General features: G+C 43.3%; 1 protein-coding gene across 1 annotated transcript in view; it reads right to left on the bottom strand.

Annotated features, from left to right (window-relative positions):
• LOC125461205 (piezo-type mechanosensitive ion channel component 2-like) overlaps positions 1-24,224 on the bottom strand; it is a 205,327-nt gene that overhangs the window by 30,603 nt on the left and 150,500 nt on the right. The window contains exons 40-45 of the mRNA XM_048549712.2: positions 17,736-17,924; positions 12,348-12,528; positions 11,030-11,162; positions 7,524-7,671; positions 4,821-5,035; positions 3,862-4,020 (exon numbers count right to left, since the gene is read on the bottom strand). Coding sequence (XP_048405669.2) covers positions 3,862-4,020; positions 4,821-5,035; positions 7,524-7,671; positions 11,030-11,162; positions 12,348-12,528; positions 17,736-17,924 — 1,025 coding nt within the window. The remainder of the gene's footprint in view (positions 1-3,861; positions 4,021-4,820; positions 5,036-7,523; positions 7,672-11,029; positions 11,163-12,347; positions 12,529-17,735; positions 17,925-24,224) is intronic.

The raw sequence follows: 24,224 nt of genomic DNA, 5'->3' as shown, positions 1-24,224 counted from the left end.
AACACTACGGGCAATTTAGCATGGCCAATCCACCTAGCCTGCACATCTTTGGACTGTGGGAGGAAACCTGAGCACCCGGAGGAAACCCACACAGACACGGGGAGAATGTACAAACACCACACAGACAGTCCCCCGAGGCTGGAATCCAACCTGGGTCCCTGGCGTTGTGAGGCTGCAGTGCTAACCACTGAGCCACCGTGCCGCCCTTGACTTAGCCTCAACCGTGATCTTGGGCTCACATTGCGCTACATATGACCCCAACACACTGTTCTGTATCTGTAAAATCTTCCTTACTGTCCTGTTTTAACACCATCACATTGGTAACTTGTTATGATCTCTCTACCTTAATTAGTTTGTACAGTTTTGGGTTACTCATTACTTTGGTTAGGTCTCAGCATGTGACTCTGATGTCTATCATGTTATTCCAGTCATTTGGTTTGTCTCCAGCAGCAGCTTATTTTAAATATTTTGTAATTATCTCTCTGCCTTATTTAATCAGATTATAGGTCATCCCTTCACTTGCTATTCAGCTGTGGACACTTTACTCACACCGTCTGGCACTTTCGATTTTTTGAAAAATTCATTCATGGGATGAGGATGTCACTGACCAGGCAGCATTTATTACCCATCCCTAATTGCCCAGAGGGCAGTGAAGAGTCAACCACATTGCTGTGGGTCTGAAGTCACATGTAGGCCAGACCAGGTAAGGATGGCAGATTTCAGTCCCTGAAGGACATTAGTGAACCAGATGGGTTTTTCCCAACAATTGACAATGGGTTTGTGGTCATTAGACTCTTAATTCCAGATATTTAGTAAATTCAAATTCCATCATCTCCCATGGAGGGATTTGAATCTGGGTCCCCAGAACATTATCTGGGTCTCTGGATTAACAGTCCAGCGATAATACCACTAGGCCATCGCTTCCCCCTACTGCAGAAACTTGTTTAGCTTGACGACACTCCACTCACACCGTTTGTATCACCTTTGACCTCTCTGCCTAAAGATTCTGTGTCTGAGTGTTTCTCTTCACTTCACCCGATGAAAGAGCTGAGGTCCAAGAGCTTGTGATTTCAAACAAACCTGTTGGACCATAACCTGGTGTTGTGATGTCCAAACACTAGTGTTAGACTCTCCATATCTCCACCCTTTGACCATGTGCCATCATTAAAACAGGCACGGCCAATGTAAGGTGGGATTTTCCCTTTCAAAACCATTACTTTACACAACATGATGTGATTCATTTTGATTGAAAGAACATGCACAGACAATAATAAATAATAACCTTTTAAAGGGGGTGCAGAAGCAAATCATTGAAGGTGGCAGGACAGGTCAAGAAAGTGGTTAAAAAGGTAGGTCCTTTTTATAGGAAGCTATATTGAACATTTATTAAATGCTAGTTTGGGCTAAACTGTTTATCATGTCGGGCTATGAAGTTTATTGGAAAACGTGGAAGTCTCAGACAGGGTGCACACAAAATTCACAAGGATGGTTCCAAATACGAGGAGCATCAGTCATGTAGAGACATTGGGGAAGGTAGGGCTGTCTTCTTTCAAGAAGAGAAGATTAAGGAGCGATATTATAAAAGTGTTCAAAATCATGCAGAATCAATAGAGGAGCTGGGGAGAAAGCTTCTAATTGGCAGAAGGGCCATTGTCCAGAGGACACTGATTTAAAGTGATTGGCAAAAGAAGCTAAAATGGCTATATCACATTGAATACGCTTTCATATTTTTAATCACCGAATGGTTAGTGTCTGGAATGTACTGAGTGAGGGTGTGGGAGAAGTTGGTTTGTGCAAGTGGTCAGGGTCTGGAATGTGTTGTCCGAGAGTGTACGGGAGGCAGGTTCACTCGAAACTTTCAAAAAAGAATTGTAACACCTACACAAAACTCACTTGCCAGGCGAGACAGAGAGGATACAGGAGTGGGATTAGCAGAGTTGTTCTCACAGGGGGCCAGTTCACATGTAACCGGCCAAATCCCTTTCCTTCTGTGCTGTTATGTTCCATGATTCTGAGTTTCCCTTTCTTTACTGAAGCAGCTGATGGACTCCTAGTGCAGTGGCAAACAAGGACATCAGGCAAGAGCAATAAATGTCACTTTGTCAGAAATGACCATGGCCTGAGGGTGATTTAGCATCATAAAGATGTACAGCATGGAAACAGACCCTGCGGTCCAACTCGTCCATGCTGACCAGATATCCTAAATTAATCTACTCATATTTGCCAGCACTTGACTCATATTTGTTGTAATTCAGGCATTTGTGTAGGAAGGTGCAGTCACATTGAGGGAAAAGTCATAAATGGTCACATGGAAAGATCAAATTGAGCAGTGAGAAAATGTCCTTTTTGTAAAAGTGAGGGGCATTTGGAAAGCTGCCCATAATTACACAAGCTTACAGGATGCAAATGGTGATAGATCACTGGAATAGTAATTCAGAGACCCAGGCCTATGCTCTGGGGCTTGAAGCAGGAAGTGCTACAGAAATGTAGCCGGCGCAGCTGCAGACAGAAACTAGGTTAATGTTTCAAGACCTTGATACTCTTAGAACATAGAACACTACAGCGCAGAACAGGCCCTTTGGCCCTCGATGTTGCGCCAACCGGTGAACTAATCTTAGCCCCTCCCCCTACATTATCCCATCATTATCTATATCTTCTTGAGCACTTGGGTACAAATCACAAGCTAATAAGATTTAAGTTCAATTAATAATTCTGGAACTGAAAATGAATCTCAGTAATCTCAGAAACTATTACTCATTGTTGTAAAAACTCATCTCTGGTCCTTTAGGAGGGAAACCTGCCATCCTTACCTGGTCTGGCCTACATATGACTCCAGACCCACGGCAATGTGGCTGATCCCTAGCTGCCCTCTGACACGGTCAAAAGGTATTCAGTTTAAGCAACGGTAACACCTGGGATTAGATAGAATTCATGGAGTCATAGAGACATACATCACAGAAACAGACCCTTTGGTCCAAATTTGTCCATGCTGATCAAGTATCCTAAATTAATCCAGTTTCATTTGCTAGCATTTGGCTCATATCCCTCAAACCTTTCCTATTCACATATACCCGTCCAGATGCCTTTTAAATGTTATAATTGTACCAGTTTCCACCACTTCCTCTAGCAGCTCATTCCACGTGCACCACCCTCTGCATGAAAATGTTGCCCCTTAGGTACTTTTTAAATCCGTCCCCTCTCATTTTAAACCAATGCCCTCCAGGTTTGAACTCTTCTACCCCAGAAAAAGACCTTGGTTATTCACCCTATCCATCTCCCTCATGATTTTATAAACCTCTATAAAGATCACCTCCTCAGCCTTCGTTGTTCCAAGGAAGACAGCCCCAGCCTGTTCAGACTCTCCCTATAGATCAAACCCTCCAACCTTGGCAACATCCCTGTAAATCTTTTGTGAACACTTCCAAATTTTGCAACATCTTTCTAACAGCAGGGAGACCAGAATTGAACATAATATTCCAAAAGTGACCTGACCAATATCCTGTACAGCTGCAACATGACCTCCCAACTTCTATTCACCTGTAGTTTGTTGGTTGTTTTTGACTAGCATGGACATGATGGGAGGAAGAATCCTTTTCAGTGCTCTAGATCTCTAGGACTCTACTCTGGACTTGCAGGCAAAGCCCACAGCCCATGAAGGAATAAATTATTTTTTTTTAAATTCCAATTTCTGGTCAGCTGGTTGAGTTTGCTAACCAACAGGGAATCTATCCCAAACACATTTTTGCTTTGCTTTGACATTCAGCCTTTGCTTGCTTAAAATGATCTCCTGTGTCAGCTAAAACCAGCACATCCTGCCCAATTGTTTGCTTCAACTGTACTGCAGCGTAGACCTTTACTTACGCTTGGAAGAGGAAGAGGTTGACATAGTTGTAACTCTTGGTTAAGAAGTTGCCGAGCACTCTGTTGGGGTAGCCGCACTTGATCTGATATGCTGACAAACCGAAGTAAATACACTTAACAAAGTACCAAAGCTGAGCAACTGGGTTTTGGTTAAACCTCCTGCAGTCAGAAATTATAACAACTTTTAGACAACAGAAAGTGGATAGGACTTATCACACATCATCACACTCGAAAACTCCTTTCACAGCTTATCAAAATGTAGCTATCTCTGTAAATGACATCATTTCTTTTATCTTCTGGTGATATCACATCTATCAGTGTGGGTTGAGGACAGACTGATCAAGGAGAAGACAAAGAACTGCCTTTAGTCTTAGGCTTCTTTCCAATATTAAATATGTCACAAACAATCTAAACTCTAAAATACATGGAAATTCACAAATGTCAGGCTCTAAACTTACTGCCAGATTAATGAAAACTATTCCACCCAATGCTAGTCAGTCTACTTCACATGTCTATCTCACATTCATACAGTTAGAATTCAGACACTTGCCTAACTCTCCGTGTCTTTCTCTCTTTTTCATCCCTTTAAACCCACTCGCACTGTTTCATTTACATCAAACAAGGAGGAGCTCTGTGACATCATCATGAAGTTGCTCCAGGGACATTTCATCCATCACTGAATTATCTCGAACCACAGGGAAATCAGTGATCAACTCCTAGGGCCTGGGCATATGTTAGCAGGACTACCTCCAGCTAATGGTGTCTAGCTCGTGACCTCCACTCAGGCCTTGCTTAGGCTGACTGGTTCCTCATTCTAGATGAGAGTCCTACCGTGGCTTGGGGCTAACCATTTCATGGCAATCTTTTTCCTATTCCATTCTTGGTAGGTCATAAGTCCTTCTTAAGTCTTACTGTAAATATACACAAGAGAGTTAGTGCTTTGTAATGGTCTATGTTACCTTTCAGTCACTCCAGGGAGTATGAAGAACATCCAGAAATGGATCCCAAGTACCATGACAACCTGAAAGACAACCTTCCCCATGACGGTCTTCCTGAGGTAGAGAGCACGGTCAACCACCATGGTGGCAAACTGAACCAATACCATCACGAGGAACACTTGGGGCACCTGATCCTCTGAGAGGGATTCCGTGATGTCAGCCACAGCTGTGTATCTCTGCAGAAGCAAAACATAGTCCAGTGTGAGTACAAACAGGAGTAGCAGTAGGCCATTCGGCCCCAATAACCTGCCATGCCTTTCAACAAGACCATGTTTGATCTACCCCAGGCCTCGTTCGTGCCCATCATATCAACTTGCTGATATCTCAAAAATCCAACTCCCTTTCTCTTTAAATCCTTTCAGTGATCCCGCCCCCACATTTCACTGGAATAAATAATTCCAGACATTTACTACACTCTGGGAGAAGAAATCCCTTTGCCGCAGTTTTAAATGCACGTCTCCTTATTCTGGAGCCATCTCTCTTGTTTGAGATACCTCCAGTCATGAAAACATATACCATTTAACATCTACTCTGTGTTAAGTCTCCTCAGAATCACGTGTATTTCAATAAGATCTCCCTCCATTCTTCTAATGAATAAAGGCCTTATATAATTGCAGCAAGGCATCCCTGCTCCTCTCATCGAATCCTTTTGTTATGAAGGCCAACATATCACTTGCCTTCTTCAGCTGCTGCTGCACCTGCTTATTCCACCTCCCTCTTTCCCAATTTATCACCATTCAGGTAATAATCTGCCTTCCTGTTCTTGCTAACAACATTTACCCACATTATACAGCATCTGCTGCGCACTTACCCACTCACTCAGCCTGTCCAAATCACACTGAAGCACTTCTGCATCCTCCTCCCAGGTCAACCTCCCACTCGGCTTTGTGTCATCTGCAAATCTGGGGATATTATATTTAATTCCCTCATCTAAATCGTTAATATATATTGTAAAAAGCTGGGATCCTAGCACTGATCCCTACAGTACCCACTGCCTGGCTGGTGGCTGTACTATTAATCCAGAGACCCAGATGACATTTTGTGGATTTGAATCCCACCATGGCAGATGGTGTAATTTGATTTCAATAAAGTTCGGAAATTAGGAATCTAATGATGATCATGAATCCATTGTCAACCATCCAAAAAACCCATCTGTTTCACTAACGTCCTCTAGGGAAGGAAACTGTCATCCTTACCTGGTCTGGTCTACATGTGACTCCAGACCCACAACAATGCGGTTGACTCTGAACTGCCCTCTGAGCAATTACAGATGGGCAATAAATGCTGGCTGGCCAGTGATGCCCTTATTTCGTTAATGAATAAAATGAAGACTCGTTGATTCTTATTTTTTGTTTCCTATCTGCCAACTAATTCTCTATTCATGTCAGCACTCTACCCCCAGTCCCATGCACTTTAATTCTACACAGTAATCTCTTATGTGAAACTTTACTGAAAGGCTTCTGAAAGTCCACATAAGCTACAAACACTGGCTCTCTCTTATTAACAATACTAATTATACCCTCAAAGAATTCCAGTAGATTTTGTCAAACAAGATTTCCCTTTTGTAAATCCATACTGATTCCATCCAATCCTGTCACTGTTTTCCAAGCGATGTCCCATTATTGAGTGAAGAAATCTTTCTCTATGCCAGTTCTAAATGACCTGCCCCATATCTCGAGACTGTATGCCCTAAGTCTAGACCCTCCACCCAGGGAAAACATTCTCCCTGCAGCTAAATCCTGTTAGCATTTTAAATATTTCAATAAGATCCCCTCACACCCTTTTAAAGTCCAGTGAGTACTGGCTCGTTCAATCTCGCCTCACAGGACTGTCTTGCCATCTCTTGTGAATCTGGTGAATCTCTACTGTAATCCCTCTGTGGTAAGTATATCCTTTCGTAGGTAGGGAGACCAAAACTGCACACTACAGTCCAGGCGTAGTCTCACAAAAGATGCAGGATAACTGCAGTAAAACATCACTACTTCTGAGTACAAAATTATTTCAAAGAACAAAAGAACAAAGAAACCTACAGCACAGGAACAGGCCCTTTGGCCCTCCAAGCCTGCGCCGATCAAGATCCTCTGTCTAATCTGTCATCTATTTTTTAACGATCTGTGTCCATTTGCTCCCTGCCCATCCACGTACCTGTCCAAATATATCTTAAAAGACGCTAACGTGTCTGCGTCTACCACCTCCGCTGGCAACGCGTTCCAGGCGCCCACCACACTTCAATTATTATCTTTAAATATTCTTTGGCTGCTTTCTTATTCTTGTCATATTCAACACCAGCCATCTTTGAATAAACCAATTATTTACCTATCTGTCACTCTGTCTATTATCAGAATTTAACAATAAATAGATAACAGCAACTGGAAACAAAAACAGAAAGAATATTTTGGTTTTCCTGGGTTTAGTTATCATCATCTTTTTACTTTTCAACGTTGAAGGTGACATCAAAGGAGCAGTTCATTCATGAGGAGACTGAAATAACTTTGAATTAAAGGTTACTTTGGGCTTTGTCTGGCTTGGATGTCATGGTCCCATCCCTGGAATCTGCTAAAAATTAGTGCTGCCTTCTCTGTGGCTACACTTCAAAGTGCATCAGCAAAGCATACAAACCTGAACCAATAAAGTTTAACTGTAATTGCAGAATCCCACACTTACTCCAAATGCCCAATATCCAAAAATGGTGATGATGAAGTTAATGACATCAATGAGGAACATTAATGCGTAGACATCACACACTGCATTATATTCAGGATGGATAATGTTGTAGAAGAATTCTTTAATGGGCAGGTAGATTTGAAGAGCTCTGTAGGACACAAGGAAACAAGACAGTGCAATAAATGTTTTACATAAATGTTGATCTACAATGGAGATGTATGTCCATGTCCATTTTATTAACACCATTAAGATGTTCAAAGACCAAATATCACCTTCCACTCACAGCTAATAGTTTCAACTAAGAACAAAAGTAAAAACAATGAAGGTCTCACGATTAATGACCAGCTGGAGCACACTACCAATTGATCAAAATGGTGATAAACCGATCAGCTTTGACAAGATGAGGCAAGGCAGTCACTGAGAAACTGGAAAATTGAAGGATGAATTGGATTAATGATTGACAAACCCAGTGGACTGGATGAGCTGCTTCCCAGAATGTGGAAGCAGGTGGCTTGAGAGTTAGAAGATGCTTTTGGTGATCATCTTTCAGAAATCTATACACTCTGGAAAGGTTCCTGCAGATTGGAAATTAGTAAATGTAACCCCACTTTTTAAGGAAGGAAGGAGAGGAAGATCGGAAAACTAAGAACTGTTTGGCATCAGTATTAGGAAAAACGTTGGCATTAATTTTAAAGTATGTATCGACTAGACTTAAAAAGAACATGGTAAAATGACCACAGTAAGCATGAGTTTATGAAAGATAAATCGCATCAACAACCTGCTGGAGATATTTGAGGACGTTACTTTTATTATACATGTAGGAGAACCAGTGGTTGTGGTGAATTTGGATTTCTGAAGACTTTTGATAAGATCCCATAGGACACGATAAAACTGGAGCACAGGGCATTGAGAAAAATATACCAGTATGGATTCAGAATTGGTTAAAAGCAGGAAGCAGGCAGTAGGAATAAATGCAAGCTGTTAGTGGGGCACCACAAGGGTAATTGCTGGGTCAACAACTGTTCACAATCTATAAAAATAATTTTGATGTGGGGAGAAAATATAATATTTCCAAATTAGCTAATGAAATCAAGCTAGGTGGGAATGTAGTTGTGAGGGGAATGAAGAGGGAGGTGTCAAACCCATTTGAAGGAAGGCTAAGAGACTGAGCTAGAACATAGCAGATAGAATATGAAATGAGTAAATATGAAGTTATTCGCTTTATGGGGACATAATCTCAGGATAAAGGATCAAGACAGACAAAAGGACGAATTTCTTCATTTAGAGAGTGTTAAACTTTGAAATTCCCTACCCAGAGGCTGTGGAAACTCAATCTTTGAGCAGCTTCAAGGCAGAAATTGACAGGTTTCTGGAGACGAGTGTCATCAAGCGAAATGGAGATGGTATGAGACAGTGGCACTGAGGAGACGATCCATCTTTATCTAATTGAATGGTGGAGCTGACTTGGCAAGACAAATGGCCTGCTCCTCTTCCTAAATACTGCAGCCTGAATCTCAACACCTTGTGCAACATCCTGCCTCATAGGCCCAAGTATCCGTGGTTCATGAATCGCCTGTTCAGTCACTTAAAGATCTTTGGCAGAAACTAGTAACTGAATAGACATCATCCCCAAATTGGAAGACAGCACATGGTACTGTCCTGAACACAGTGGCTTCTTCCAGGACCCACAAAGTCCAGCATTCCACTTATTTTTTTTACACCGTGATAATCCAAGGCATTACCATCGTTACATTCCTGACTGTCAACATCCTGAGTACTCCCATTAATCAGAAACTCAACTGGACTCATCACAAACACCACATAAAAAGTAGGTCAGAGGCTGGGAATCTTACAGTGAGTAACTCACTTCCTGAATCCCCAAAGCCTGTCCACCATCTGCAAGGCACAAGTCAGGAGTGTGATGGAATATTCCCAGCTTGCAGCTCCAACAATACCAAGAAGCTTGTCATTATCCAGGACAGAGCAGCCCACTTGATTGGCATAACATCTACAACCATCCTCTCCACTCACCACCAACGCTCTGTAGCATCAGTGTGTACTATCCACAAGATGCATTGCATAAACTCACCAAAGGTTCTTAGATAGCACCTTCCAAACCCATGAACGTTTCATCTAGAAAGATAAAGGTAGCAGGTACATGGGAACACCATCCCCTACAAGTTCCCGTCCAAGTCACTCACCATCCTGACTTGGAAATATGTCAGAGTTCCTTCATTGTCACGGGGGATCAAAATTCTGGAATTCCCAGCCTATGTCAGCATTTCAAGAAGGCAGCTCATCACCTTCTCAACCGCAACTAGGGATGGGCAATAAATGCTGGCCAGCCGGCAACACTCAGATCCCACAAGTGACTAAAAATATTGGAATATTTTCTGGGAACACATGCAGCTCTGTGAACATTTACAGTGAATCTGTAACTTACTATGAAATTAAGACTCACCTCTCACCTTTTAATTTCCATTATTCCTTCTCTGGAGCTCAGAGTGGCCCGAATTCTAAACGCTCATGTTTCTGCTAATCTTACAAACAGCAAGCTTTTAAAAATGACCTGTGAAAATGATCTGATTTACTTTTATGCATCCATCAATCCTTCACCCAGGGTTCTCAATTTTAACCTATTTTTAATTGATTTATAAAACCATGTTGCTCAGGATACTGCTTAATTCGGTTACATTAGCAATCATTCTAAAATTCAAACTTCCACCTTTATTTTAAAACTATGAGACAAGTCTTCCCACGATTACATCTTTCTCGATGTAAGGGTTCTTCACTACAACAATTTCCGCAACTCAATCTTGCTCACATTTGGTATTTCCTAGGTATGTGTGCGCTTGGTGATTTTGAGGTGATCCACAAATGAGCATACAAACACTGAGTAGGATTATGCTCAGCTCCTCCAACCTGCTCCACCATTCAATAAGATCATGACTGATCTAAGAGGGACCCTGAATCCACACACCCGCTTGTACCGATAACCTTCCACCCCCTTCCTTCCTGTCAAGGAAGGACAGTGGACACAGGCTGCTTAATAACTTTGAGCGTAATTATTTGTCTTCATAACATGATTCCTTCTCTGTGACCTGGCACCACTGCATTAATCCCTCTGCTGCACAATTGCACTGCTATGTCCTCATTATACAGGTATCCTCCTCCACCACCACCCCCGTTCCTCTGTCACCAGCATATACTCAATTACTGCCAAAAGCATGTTACCCACTTCCCCCAACTCACCCACCCCCTGAAAAAGAGTCGGCGTGTTTACAATCATACTGCAAATAATCTACAGCTGTTGTAAAACAGCAGACTGGCTTGAACAGAGGCAAATGCCATGGAAAAAAATACAGTGAAATGCTTCACTGAAATCCAGTTCTGTGTTGCTCAACTGTTTTTTGGCAATGTTATAACTGAAAGCGCACTGCCCATGACATTAAAGTGCTGCACAGCATCTTCAGTAATGCTACAGTTCAGAAAAGAATGTTACTTACGTTACAGTAATGTATCTTTTTGCCATCTGTGTCTTCTCTCTGATTTGCTCCTTGACAGTATCTCTTAATCGTTTCTCTGCCTTTGGGGATTGCCTCTTCTTCTTTCTGGATCTCTTTGGAGCTTTTACTCTTTCTGAAGAGAAAGGCAGGCAGAGAGAACCTTATTACATGCACAGCCATGAGGTAATATTCTGAATGTTCTCTCATTGAGAATGCAAGGAAGAAGAGGAGCAATAGACTGTTTGACCCCTCCATGTGGTCAAACCAGATCTTCTGCCTCAGCTTTCCTCCCTGCTCCCCATATCTCTAGATTTTCCAAGAGGACAAAGAGCCATAGGAGAGTCAAATAGCATAAAAACAGGCCCTTCGGCCCACTATCTCTGTGCTGACCAACAAACACCAAAATAGACTAATCCCATTTGCTTGCAATGGGGCTGTAGTCCTCTATTTTAAGTACTTATCCAGATGCTTCTTAAATATTGTAAATGTTCCTGCCTCCACGCTGCCACTACCTACTCAGGCAGCCTATATTCCTACCACTCTCTGGATGAAAACATTTTCCCTCGTAGATAACAAAGTGTGGAGCTGGATGAACACAGCAGGCCAAGCAGCATCTCAGGAGTACAAAAGCTGACGTTTCAGGCTGATGAAGGGTCTAGGCCCGAAACGTCAGCTTTTGTGCTCCTGAGATGCTGCTTGGCCTGTTGTGTTCATCCAGCTCCACACTTTGTAATCTTGGATTCTCCGGCATCTGCAGTTCCCATTATCACTGAAACATTTTCCCTCAGATTTGTTCTAAATCACTTACTCCGCACCTTAAACTTATGCCCTCCAGTCTTAGACAGGTCAGCCACGGGGAAATGATTCTCGTGATTTACTCTGCCTACATCTCTCAATTCTGTACACCTTTGTGTTTCTACGCATGCATGTTTCAGTACATGCATGTTTTCAGAAATGTGAATGCTTCCACACATGTTTCTGCTCATATGAGTATGTTTCCGTTCATGTGTGTGTGCTTCTGTGCCTGCATGCATGTTACTGCATATATTTCTGAGAGTGTTTCCATGCATGTGTTTTTCCATGTGTGCATTTCTGTGCATAATGTTTCCATGCGGGTGTTGCCCGCATGTCTGTTTCTTTGTATGTTTCCATACGCTCATGTTTTTGAATGTGTTTTCACACATTTTCTATGTGCGTCTCCATACGCATGTGCATTTTTGTGTAGCTGGGTGAATGGTCAGCTTGTGCTAAACATTAAACTCTCACAGCTTTTGCAGTTTGATTCTTCCATTCTTTTCCCCAACACTCACTCCCTCACCTGATAATCGCCTGGAACTGGTTTTCCTCTCTGGGCCCTGTTCAGTGTCCTGCAGGATCACTGTTTGTGTGTTCTCATTGTCCTCCTGTGCCTCTCCCAGGTTCTGGCTGTTGCTTTGTTTCTGCTTCTTCTCAAAGTGCTGCCCCTTCACTGCATCATGGGAATCCCACAGACCTTGGCACTGTCACAGAATGTAGGTAATGTGAAAGAAATGTTAATTAAGTGTTTAAAAAATTGCACTTTAGGATAACGTCTTCCAGTGTAAGACCCCAATTTTCCTCGTAACTGGAACTTTTCTTTGCTCGCTGTGTTTCAAGAGTCAAATGTTTCTTTTTTTGAGGGCTACCTTTTGGTTTTCAGGTGCTCCTTTTTCATTCTCATTAACTCCTTCCTCAAGTGATGCTGTCAAATAGTAACAATGACTTCTGCATTTGTGTTGATTTGTAAGGATTACAGATATTTTATTTGGAAATAAGTTGGAAAATGTAAGTTTAGAATCTCAGTTTTAACACCTCAAAGGAGATGTGTTGTGTTTACTCATTAGTTACTCAACAGAGTGTAATTTTGGAGAAATTGGATTTGGAACTTTTATGGCACGCATTGGCAGCAAGTGTCTTTGAAAGGTGCCCAGCAACGACTTTTGGATTGGCTTTATGTAGCAGTTTTGGCAGAGAACTGAGAGAACAGGACAGACCTCTAAAAGTCCACAAACAAGCCAGATCTCTCTCTTTCCCTCTGTGAATGGAAGATGAATAACACTCAAATATTCTGAAATGAAGGACTTCTAACTCAAGCCAAAGAACTAGGTCTAACTGACTGGCTATCAAGTAAAGGATTGGCACAGCCAGCAACATGATAGCATCATCAACAACCAAACTGTGGGAGAGTCATCTTGTTTCTCCTTATAGTTCACATATTTTCCACCCTGATACTCCTGCAAACCTCACCGTGTCTCTTATCTTGTTCATCCAATTTATGAATGAATGGGTGAGTGTTTGGATTTAAAGAGGGTATTGTTTAAGGTTGCATTTTGTCAATTAACAATCTGTTTTAGCCACTCATTAAAGGATAAGCCTGTTATAATAAATACATTTTTGTTTTCTTGATGAAACCCAGTGTGAATGATCAGATCTTAGGCTGTTGTTACCAAATTAATCACTGGGGAGGATAATGTCCACATTTGTGATGACTTCTAGAATAGTGAGATCTGATTTCCAGCAGAACCTATCCATTAGGGTCATGACAACATACGTGCAACTTGGACCCTGTCACACAAACTGAAATGGAATAATTCCTCAATATCACAAATAATTATTAACTCTCTTTTAAATTTTAGCCACAACACAGTGTCAAAACAATAGCTTGCTACACACCAGTGTTTAAATTGGTACAAGAATAACAGGGATAAGTTAACTAGTGTTTTTTTCAAAATACCTTACACACACATACACTTCTACACATGAGAAGCCATCAGGCTGGATGCTTTTTGTAGCTCTATCATTTCATTGCAATGGGCAAAGTGGAAACATTTAAACCAGGCAATTCCAACATTATTTATGGCATTTCAGATCGAAATCCCAGATTTTAGTTTAACAATTAGTGCTCTTTTGTTTAAATATAATTTTTATCCACTATATTTTTTCCCCCAAATGTAGTGATCCTGAACTTTTGCAGCTCTAAATGAGACATTCCACATTCAACTGCAAGGAATTAATTACCTCAGTAAATTTAAAGTTCCCCGCTAGTTAGCTGACTATTCCTTCATTAAACTATTTTATAGATTCAGAAAAGGCCCTTTGGCCCATCAAGTCACTGACATAACCACCATTTGAAGTGCGCTAATCCCAACTTCCTCTATTAGTCCCATATCCTAACTTTCAGAGATATCTCAAGTGCTCATCCAATTTTTTTCTTTTTTTTGAGAAGGTTATAAGGTTTCTGGCCTCCATTACTTTCCCATGCAGTGCATTCAAGATTCCCACCACCCTGAGTGAAAAAGTATTTTCCAAAATCCCCTCTGAATCTAGCAAGTTTTGAGAATCTCTTGTACCTTACCCTAAAACTATGCCCCCTTCTGACTGACCCCTCGTCCAAGGGGAACAGCTGCTCTCTATTCACCCTGTCCATGCCCCTCTTAATATCAGGCACCTCAATTATTACCGCCCCCCCACCCCCTCTTCTCAATCAGTCCTCCATGAGGGACCTTGTCAAAATATTTGCTAAAGTTGGGGCCTATCTGACCTTGGCCACATGTCAGCCTGGCAAAAGGCTCCACATCCTGGCCAACGGTGGCTCTTTGTGGCCCACCCACCAGCTCTTGGTGGCTCCCTCCCACCCCACCTCCCAGAGTCTGATGGGAGGAGGAATGAATGGCTGGGAGTTTTGTTCATCGTATAAGCATTACTAATCTGTTTTCTTTAGAAATGGCAATTTGTCTTTGGAGGTTTGTCTTTGGGGATCGAGGCATGTCCGAACCCTCACTGATTTTCATTATTTTTTAGTTTTTTTAAAAATTGGTTTTGAATTGAGAGCGAGAAATGACTTGAGGACTATGGAACAGGTTGTGGTAAAAGAAACAGACCAAACAAGCATTGCTTGTTATAGTTAGCTATGGATCAAATCCTGTTAGAAATTGTGGTCCCTTCAAAACTGATGTTTTCTTTAACATTTTCATTGCAGCAGGAATTCCCATGCAACTGGTCACAATTTCTAATAACAATGACAAAACAAAGATATGCTAAAGCTCAAAAAAGCTACCACATTGCATTGAGCAGTCACTAAAGGAACAATCTGGTGCCATTAGCATCCTATTGTCAGTGCAATGTTTAGGAAAATAAAGAGTTTTGTGAATAAAAAGAATGAAAATTAACTTTCAGATCTAGGTGAGAGGGCAGGGAATGGTTGGTTAAAAGGATTCAGACAAATCACAAACATTGTGTAGACTGTTAGCATCAACAAATGATCACGGTCAAAGGGCAGTCCTCAACAGGCAGCCCTTGTAGGAACCAGTCTTCCTCAGGGAGTATCTTCTTCAGACGGAAAGTGGATCAGACGAGATTGAGAAAGTTTCAGGGGAGGGTTCCTTAACACTGGCACAAGAGCAGGAAGCTGCCTTCACAACTTGAATGAGATTGACACACTCCATGCCAACTGCTTTGTCATTGGCTGGCATCAATGAACCATCCTCAATTATCATGGGTTCTATATTCTTTATTGTCTAAATAACTAATGTATAATTAACAAGCTTCTTAACAAAGTCCATGAACGATCTGAAAATTTGTTACAAATGATCCACTACCTCTGTCAGATAATTATGAAATGCCAAAAACTTGACAGCCCTTAAATTTGAGGGGCCAGGTTAACTTGAGGATGAAATAATCCACTGAACAAAAAACACTTCACAAGGTAACATTACAACTCAATAATAAAACGTTCAAACTTGGACCAAGCTGTGGCTTTGAAATCTATTTTTTTCAAAAAACTTGTTCGAATAGGTCAAAACAGTTTGATCAGCTTGCACATTCCTGGACACTACGGGGAATTTAGCATGGCCAATCCACCTAACCTGCACATCTCTGGGCTGTGGGAGGAAACCAGACCACCCGGAGGAAACCCACGCAGACACAGGGAGGATGTGCAAACTCCACACAGACAGTCACCTGAGGCTGGAATCAAACCCAGGCCCCTGGTGCTGAGGCAGCAGTGCCAAACGCTGAGTCATTAGAGAAAAGCAAATTACTTTAGTCCTGAATAGTAGTCAGTTAGGAAAACTGATCATGTTTTTGGTTTAATTGGGTGGTTACACATTCGTGACACCTACTGAAACAGTGGGACTGGATTATCGGTACACACTTTCCAATTGAGTCAGGGCTCATGTGGACTTTGAACTCAATGACCAAACTCTCCTACAGTTATCAACGGAGCCAAAATCCACAAAGTGGTTGTTGGTAACACTGCAGGGCTGGAACAATTTTACGTATGTTTAAAGGTTAAGTTACTGCTCTGCTGTAATCGAGCCTGCCTGTAGATTCGAACAGGGAAGGGCAACGCAGAATGACAAACCCCAAGTGTCTGAAAAGCTATTTCCCACGAGGGCCACCAGAGCCTAAAGTTTTAGTTAATATCAGCCAGCATAAAATAACAGGCTAGGTGGCTCTTCTGGCACCATGGTAACTTCCTAACTCTGGGCCAGGAGGCCAAAGTTCCAGTCCATCCTGCTCCAGAGGTGTGCATTAATATCCTCAAACGCTGATTAGAAAACAAACTACAAAAGCAGCCCAGGTAATGTATTGGCATGGATAGAGGATTGGCTGACCAGTAGAAAGCAAAGAGTAGGGGTAAATGGGTGTTTTTCTGGTTGACGGTCAGTAGCTAGTTGTGTGCCTCAGGGATCAGTGTTGGGTCCTCAATTGTTTACAATTTACATAGATGATTTGGACCTGGGGACTGAGTTGGTGTGTCAAAATTTACAGATGACACTAAGGTGAGTGGTAGAGCAAAGTGTGCAGAAGGTCCTGGTGAGGCCACACCTGGAGTACTGTGCGCAGTTTTGGTCTCCTTACTTGAGAAGTGATATACTAGCACTGGAGGGGGTGCAGAGGAGATTCACTCAGTTGATTCCAGAGTTGAGAGAGTTGGATTATGAGGAGAGACTGAGTAGATTGGGGTTAAACTCATTGGAATTCAGAAGAATGAGGGGAGATCTTACAGAAACATAAGATTATGAAGGAAATGGATAAGGTGGAGGCAGGGAGGTTGTTTCCGCTAGTAGGTGAAACTAGGACTAGAGGGCATTGCCTCAAACTAAAGGGAAGCAGATGTAGGACTGAGGTCAGGAGGAAGTTCTTCACCCAAAGGGTTGTGAATCTGGGGAATTCCTTGCCCAGTGAAGCGGTTGAAGCTACCTCACAATGTTTTTAAGGCAAGGCTAGATACATTTTTGAACATTAAAGGAGTCAAGGGTTATGGTGAGTGGAAGGTAAGTGGAGCTGAGTATCAAAAAGATCAGCCATGATCTTATTAAATGGCAGGGCAGGCTCGAGGGGCCAGATGGCCTATTCCTGCTCCTAGTTCTTACGTTCTTACATTCAATAAAAGCAGCAAGTGCTGGAGAAACTCAGCAGGTTTGGCAGCATCTATGGAAACAGAAACAGAAAGGTCAATGTTTCAAGTCCAATGACTTCTTCAGAACTCAGTGTCAGGGAAACCGACTCTTTCATCAATACATTGTAATCATGGAATCTGTGCCCACACCCCCCATTCTAAATCCCAGGGGAGTGGCTTTTTCCAAAATGTGACAATTTGAGGTGTAGTAAATGCAATATTTTTAAACAAAGGATAAACTAGTGTTCCAATAAATGAAGAGGTTTGATAGATCTGCACAATTACCTTGAGGACTGACCTATGCAGGAACAGAGCAAGCAACTGGATAAGGTCATAGTGCACATAGCCATCCTTTTTCTCAATGCCAATGATGTTGGGAAGGTAGAATGGCTGATTAAAGTAATACATTTGATAGGAGGTGCTGGTCCAGGGGAAAAATCCAAATTGAAAGCAGTATTTTACAACAACAGTGATCTGTAGAGACAGGAACAAGAGTGAACAATAGTGAGATATTTGATACGCTGGGGAGGGCCAGTGGTATGGCCCTTACTGGGAAATGGCCAATGGCCAATGAAAGCTTCACAAAGTGAACGACAGTCACACTCAGTATGGAGATCTGAGGAAGCATGGTATAAATTTAACAACTAATAACACACACTATAACAAACAATTGTACCACTCTTTGTACCTGTAAGATTAACAAGAATGGCAGCAGCAGTGAGGGAACCATGTGAGGCAGTCTCAATGGTAAAATAAAGACCTGGAATATTGCTGTAGTGCTAGCACTCTCAGTATGTGGGTGTGGTGGGGTTATTTATCAATGGAGATGGTCAGTCACAAAGCAAGATGACCAAATCTACAATCCAACCCCACCACTAAAGACATTTTTCCATCCCTACCCTTGTCTGCCTTCTGGAGAGACCACTCTCTCCGTGACTCCCTTGTTCGCTCCACACTCCCCTCCAACCCCACCACACCCGGCACCTTCCCCTGCAACCGCAGGAGGTGTTACACCTGCCCCCACACCTCCTCCCTCACCCCCATCCCAGGCCCCAAGATGACTTTCCATATTAAGCAGATGTTCACCTGCACATCTGCCAATGTGGTATACTGCATCCGCTGTACCCAGTGTGGCTTCCGCTACATTGGGGAAACCAAGCGGAGGCTTGGGGACCGCTTTGCAGAACACCTACGCTTGGTTCGCAGTAAACAACTGCACCTCCCAGTCGCGAATCATTTCAACTCCCCCTCCCATTCCTTCGACAACATGTCCATCATGGGCCTCCTGCAGTGCCACAACGATGCCACCCGAAGGTTGCAGGAACAGCAACTCATATTCCACTTGGGAACTCTGCAGCCCAATGGTATCAATGTGGATTTCACAAGCTTCAATATCTCCCCTCCCCCCACTGCATCCCAAAACCAGCCCAGTTCGTCCCCGCCTGCCTAACCTGTTATTCCTCTCACCTATCCCCTCCTTCCACCTCAAACCGCACCTCCATTTCCCACCTACTAACCTCATCCTGCACCCTTGACCTGTCCATCCTCCCCGGACTGACCTATCCCCTCCCTACCTCCCCACCTATCTTCTCCTCTATCCATCTTCGGTCCGCCTCCCCCTTTCTCCCTATTTATTTCAGAACCCTCTCCCCACCCCGCTTTTCTGCTGAAGGGTCTCGGCCCGAAACGTCAGCTTTTGTGCTCCTAAGATGCTGCTTGGCCTGCTGTGTTCATCCAGCTCCACACTTTGTTATCTCGGATTCCCCAGCACCTGCAGTTCCCATTATCTATGACCAAATGTGTGCTGTTTTGGATAAGAAGGTCAGAAGTTTTATTTTGTGGAAATCTAATTTTGTTTGTAGCTATAGTTTAAATTCCCAGTTCAAGCACAGCTTTTAACAAGGCTCCAGTGGAAGAGCAGAGATGGCAAGATGTCGAGCTGTATGAACACAGCAGGCCCAATAGCATCATAGGAGCAGGAAGGCTGACGTTTCGGGCCTAGACCCTTTATCAGAAATTCTTCAGAATTCAGACTTCTGATGAAGGGTCTAGGCCTGAAATGTCAGCCTTCCTACTTCTATGATGCTGCTTGGCCTGCCAGGTTCATCCAGCTACACACCTTGTTAGCTCAGATTCTCCAGCATCTGCAGTTCCTAGTGGAAGAGCAATAGGGCAGAATGAAGAAGCCCCTTGAACTGGTTTCTCATTGTATCAGTCAGGCCTTTTACCTTTGGAGCAGGTAATATATTCAGCTGCTTGAAGCAGGTAAAATCCTTGCCTGGATGGATGCAGTGAGGATATTCCCTCTCGTGGGGAAAAGTAAACTATGGGCTACTGTCTAAAAATCAGGGGTTGTTCATTTCAGTCGGAGATGAGGTGAACATTTCATCTTTGAGGGTACTGAAGTCTATTCCTGAAAAGGGAGTGGGAGTAGAGATTTTGAACATTTTTAAGGCAGCATTAGATACAGTCATAAGTGTTAGGGGTGCATGTGAATTTCAGGTTACAATTAAATCACCTATGATAGTATTCAAGGGGCTGAATGGCCAAATCCTGTGCTTTGGTGGTACGTTTGTGTTGTTCGTTTTCATAAAATACACCAACATGATGAATGGCATGGACACTGGGTTAGATAAAGCAATAATCATATATGGATTATGTTGGATTCTAGTCCGGGGCATGACTATGATGCTCAGATCTGCCTAAGTGCTGTAAAAGGATAGCATCACATTTGCAAGACCCACAGAGAGAAGCAAAGATGTGACATTGCAGTGCAGTGACAGACAACCTCCTGAAGCTGAGGCAATACCATGTCAGCAACATGATGAGTATGTGGTTATTGATACCTAACCCAGCGGGCACAGTGTTCATGTTAATCATCATTTATTGGTGTATTTTATGAAAATGAACAACACAAACATACCACTAAGGCGCAGGAGTTGGCCATTCAGCCCCTTGAGCCTTCAATACTATCATGGTTGATTTAGCTGTAACCTCAAATGTGATACTATCATATTACAGCACTAAGGCAGGTCTGAGCATCTCAATCAAGTCACTAGACTGGAATCCAGAGGACCATGCCTCATACTCCTGAAACACAAGTTCAAATCCTAAAAAATGCAGCTGGGGAAGTTGAAAACCTCTGTTAATAAATAAATCTGGGATAAAACAATGACTTCTTTAATAATGATCATGAAAGTACTTGATTTTTGTAAAATAAAAACATTTGATTCTCTAAAGTTTTTCGGGATAAGTAGGAAATTCTTTACTTGGATTTGCCGTGTATGTGACTCTACATCCACATCATTCTGGTTAACTCTTTACTGCCCTCTGAAATGGCTGAAACATTCATTTGTTTCAAACTACTATAGAATAAAGTATTGTGGGTGTCCCTACACCATGTGGCCCGTGGTAGTTCACCATCACTTTTTCAAGGGGCATTAGGGATGGGTAATCAATGTTGACATCACCAGGGATGTTGACAGCTGAAGAACTAATGGAGGAAAAAAGTCAAGAAACACAGATTTGAATCTCATTGGTTAAGATGAATTCCAAATCAACTCAGATCCTCCGTGTCCCGACTTCTTACAAGAATAGAAGGAAACCATTAAACTCTTCAATCTTATTCTACCCTTCAATTTAGATCATAGTTGATCACATGCATTAGCCAATTTTTGCTCCAAAACTCCTTAATACTCTCATGATACACCTAAAGGATGAAGTCAGTCATTGTAGCAAGTGAAACATTGCAGAGAACAAGTAGTTTTAAGACAGGGAGAGTTAACAATTTATGGAATTTAAGTTGAGAATGAGGAGATACCAAACTGGAAAGGGTTGCAGGTCTTGTACGCATGACAGTGCAGTGGTGAATAAGGGACAGCCACAGACAATCCTTCATGAGCAATCCCACAATTCATCAGAGGACACCATGGTTGATGTGGAATACTGACCACATTGTGGAGAAAGATGGAATCAGCAGTTTAGTGCACAGTTAATGAAGGTCTTCTGTTAGGGCTTCAATAACACATTGTGCTGAAATTATGGTTTAAGTCCTGAATCTCTCAATCTTCTAACAGTTTAAACATGCTCAAACTTAGAATTATAGAATCCCTACAGTGTGGAAATAGACCCTTCAGCCCAACAAGTTCACACCGAACCTCAGAGCATCCCACACAGACCAATCCCTTTCGGGTGATAGATTTAAGACAGATGTCAGAGGCAGGTTCTTTACTCGGAGAGTGGTAAGGGCGTGGAATGCCCTGCCTGCCAATGTAGTTAACTCAGCCACATTAGGGGCATTTAACAGTCCTTGGATAAGCATATGGATGATGATGGAATAGTGTAGGGGGATGAGCTTAGACTAGTTCACAGGTTGGCACAACATCGAGGGTCGAAGGGCCTGTTCTGCACTGTATTGTTCTATGTTCTTCTGTTAAGCTCATATTTCCAATTCTTCTAATTTTGGCCTCTTATCCCCTCAATTAAAATCTGCAGCCATGCCTCTTGTGGGTCTGGTTAAATTACTTTTCTGGTGCTTATTCTGTCCCTTGCAGCTGTGCCCAGTGGAGTCTATTCATATTTGTAGTTCTGTTAAGTGACAATTCTCTTTTCACTCCCTTTCCTTTCCGGTCTCGTCTTTGTAATAGCTTCCCTCCAAACCCCTTGGGGCCTTTGACTTTAGTTTTGATGCCTTCATCTGCACAGCTTTCCTCTCTATGGCCTCTGCCCCTTCCCTGTGCCTATCGATCTTTCCCTAAGCCATGCTGTCCTTTCCCACACCACTCACAAGCTCGGAGGTAACAGCCACTTCCTACAAAGGGGGTGGTCATGGGTACCCGCATGGGCCCAAGCTATGCCTGCCTCTTTGTAGGTTACCTGGAACAGTCCCTCTTCCGCACCTACACAAGCCCCAAACCCCACCTCTTCCTTCGTTACATTGATGACTGTTTCGGTGCCACCTTGTGCTCCCACGAGGAGCTCGAGCAGTTCATTCACTTCACCAACGCCTTCCACCCCAACCTTAAGTTCACCTGACCATCTCTAACACCTCCCTCCCCTTCCTGAACCTCTCTGTCTCCATCTCAGGCAACCACCTAGAAACTGATATCCATTTTAAGCCGACCGACTCCCACAGCTACCTAGAATACACCTCCTCCCACCCACCTTCCTGCAAAAATGCCATCCTCTATTCCCAATTCCTTCGCCTCCACTGCATCTGCTCACAGGATGAGGCATTCCACTCCCATACATCTCAGATGTCCTTGTTTTTCAAGGACTGCAAAACCCCCCCACTCAGTAGTCGATAATGCCCTCGACCATGTCTCCCGCAACTCATCCCTCACACCACTTCCCCACAATAATAAAAATAACCAAAACAGAATCCTCCTCGTCCTCACGTACCACCCCATCAACCTCCGGGTCCAACGCATCATCCTCCGACACTTCCGCCATCTGCAATCCAACCCCACCACCCAAGACATTTTTCCCTCCCCACCCTGGTCTGCCTTCCAGAGGGACCACTCTCTCTGTGACTCCCTTGTCCGCTCCACACTCCCCTCCAGCCCCACCACACCCAGCACTTGCCCCTGCAACTGCAGGAAGTGCTACACTTGCCCCCACACCTCCTCCCTCACCCCCATCCCAGGCCCCAAGAAGACTTTCCACATCAAGCAGGTGTTCACCTGCACATCTGCCAATGTGGTATACTGGATCCACTGTGGCTTCCTCTACATCAGGGAAACTAAGCGGAGGCTTGGGACTGCTTTGCAGAACACCTATGCTTGGTTCGCACTGAACAACTGCACCTCCCAGTCACGAACCATTTCAACTCCCTCTCCCATTCCTTAGTCAACATGTCCATCATGGGCCTCCTGCACTGCCACAATGATGCTACCCGAAGGTTGCAGGAACAGCAACTCATATTCCGCTTGGGAACCCTGCAGCCTCATGGCATCAATGTGGACTTCACAAGCTTCAAAATCTCCCCTCCCCCCACTGCATCCCAAAACCAGCCCGGCTCGTACCTGACTCCCTAACCTTTTCTTCCTCCCACCTATCCCCTCCTCCCACCTCAAGCCCCACCCCGCCTCCTACCCACTAACTTCATCCCGCCCACTTAACCTGTCTGTCCTCCCTAACTCCCCACCTACACTCACTTTTACTGGCTCCATCCCCGCCTCTTTGACCCGTCTGTCTCCTCTCCACCTACCTTGTCCTCTATCCATCTTCTATCCGCCTCCTCCTCTCTCCCTATTTATTTCAGAAGCTCCTCCCCATCGATTTCTGAAGGAGAGTCTAGGCCCGAAACGTCAGCTTTCCTGCTCCACTGATGCTGCTTGGCCTGCTGTGTTCATCCAGCTCCACACCTTGTTATCTCAGCCTCTTTGCAAGACTGTTTTCACACTGCTCCTGCTCCTCCAACTACGGCAGACTGTCAAATTTCACATTTCAGCTGCAGGCCGCCTGTCTAGGTGTCTCCTTAAAGCAGTAATGCTCTTAAATAGCTAAAGCCACTTGCCATCAAAAGTCTGTTTTTCAGGACCAAACAGAATTCAAATCAGCACAGTTATTTTCAGATACTACCCTTGCCAGTACCTTGTAATGTCTGGCTACTCAAGGTTGTGCTGAGGTTAGTTTGCTATATCCTTTCAATGCTGAGTCATGGGGCCTGTTGAATGATCAGGGATAGAGGACAGGCCACTATAGAGTCTTAACAAGAAGAGGCCCTTGTTTTTGATAGCAAGGTTTTTTTTTGAATGCATTCACAAGATATGG

Source organism: Stegostoma tigrinum, chromosome 19, assembly GCF_030684315.1.
Source record: "Stegostoma tigrinum isolate sSteTig4 chromosome 19, sSteTig4.hap1, whole genome shotgun sequence".
Classification (NCBI taxonomy): domain Eukaryota; kingdom Metazoa; phylum Chordata; class Chondrichthyes; order Orectolobiformes; family Stegostomatidae; genus Stegostoma; species Stegostoma tigrinum.
Note: the sequence above shows the minus strand (reverse complement) of the source record. Positions and strands in the feature narration are given on the sequence as shown.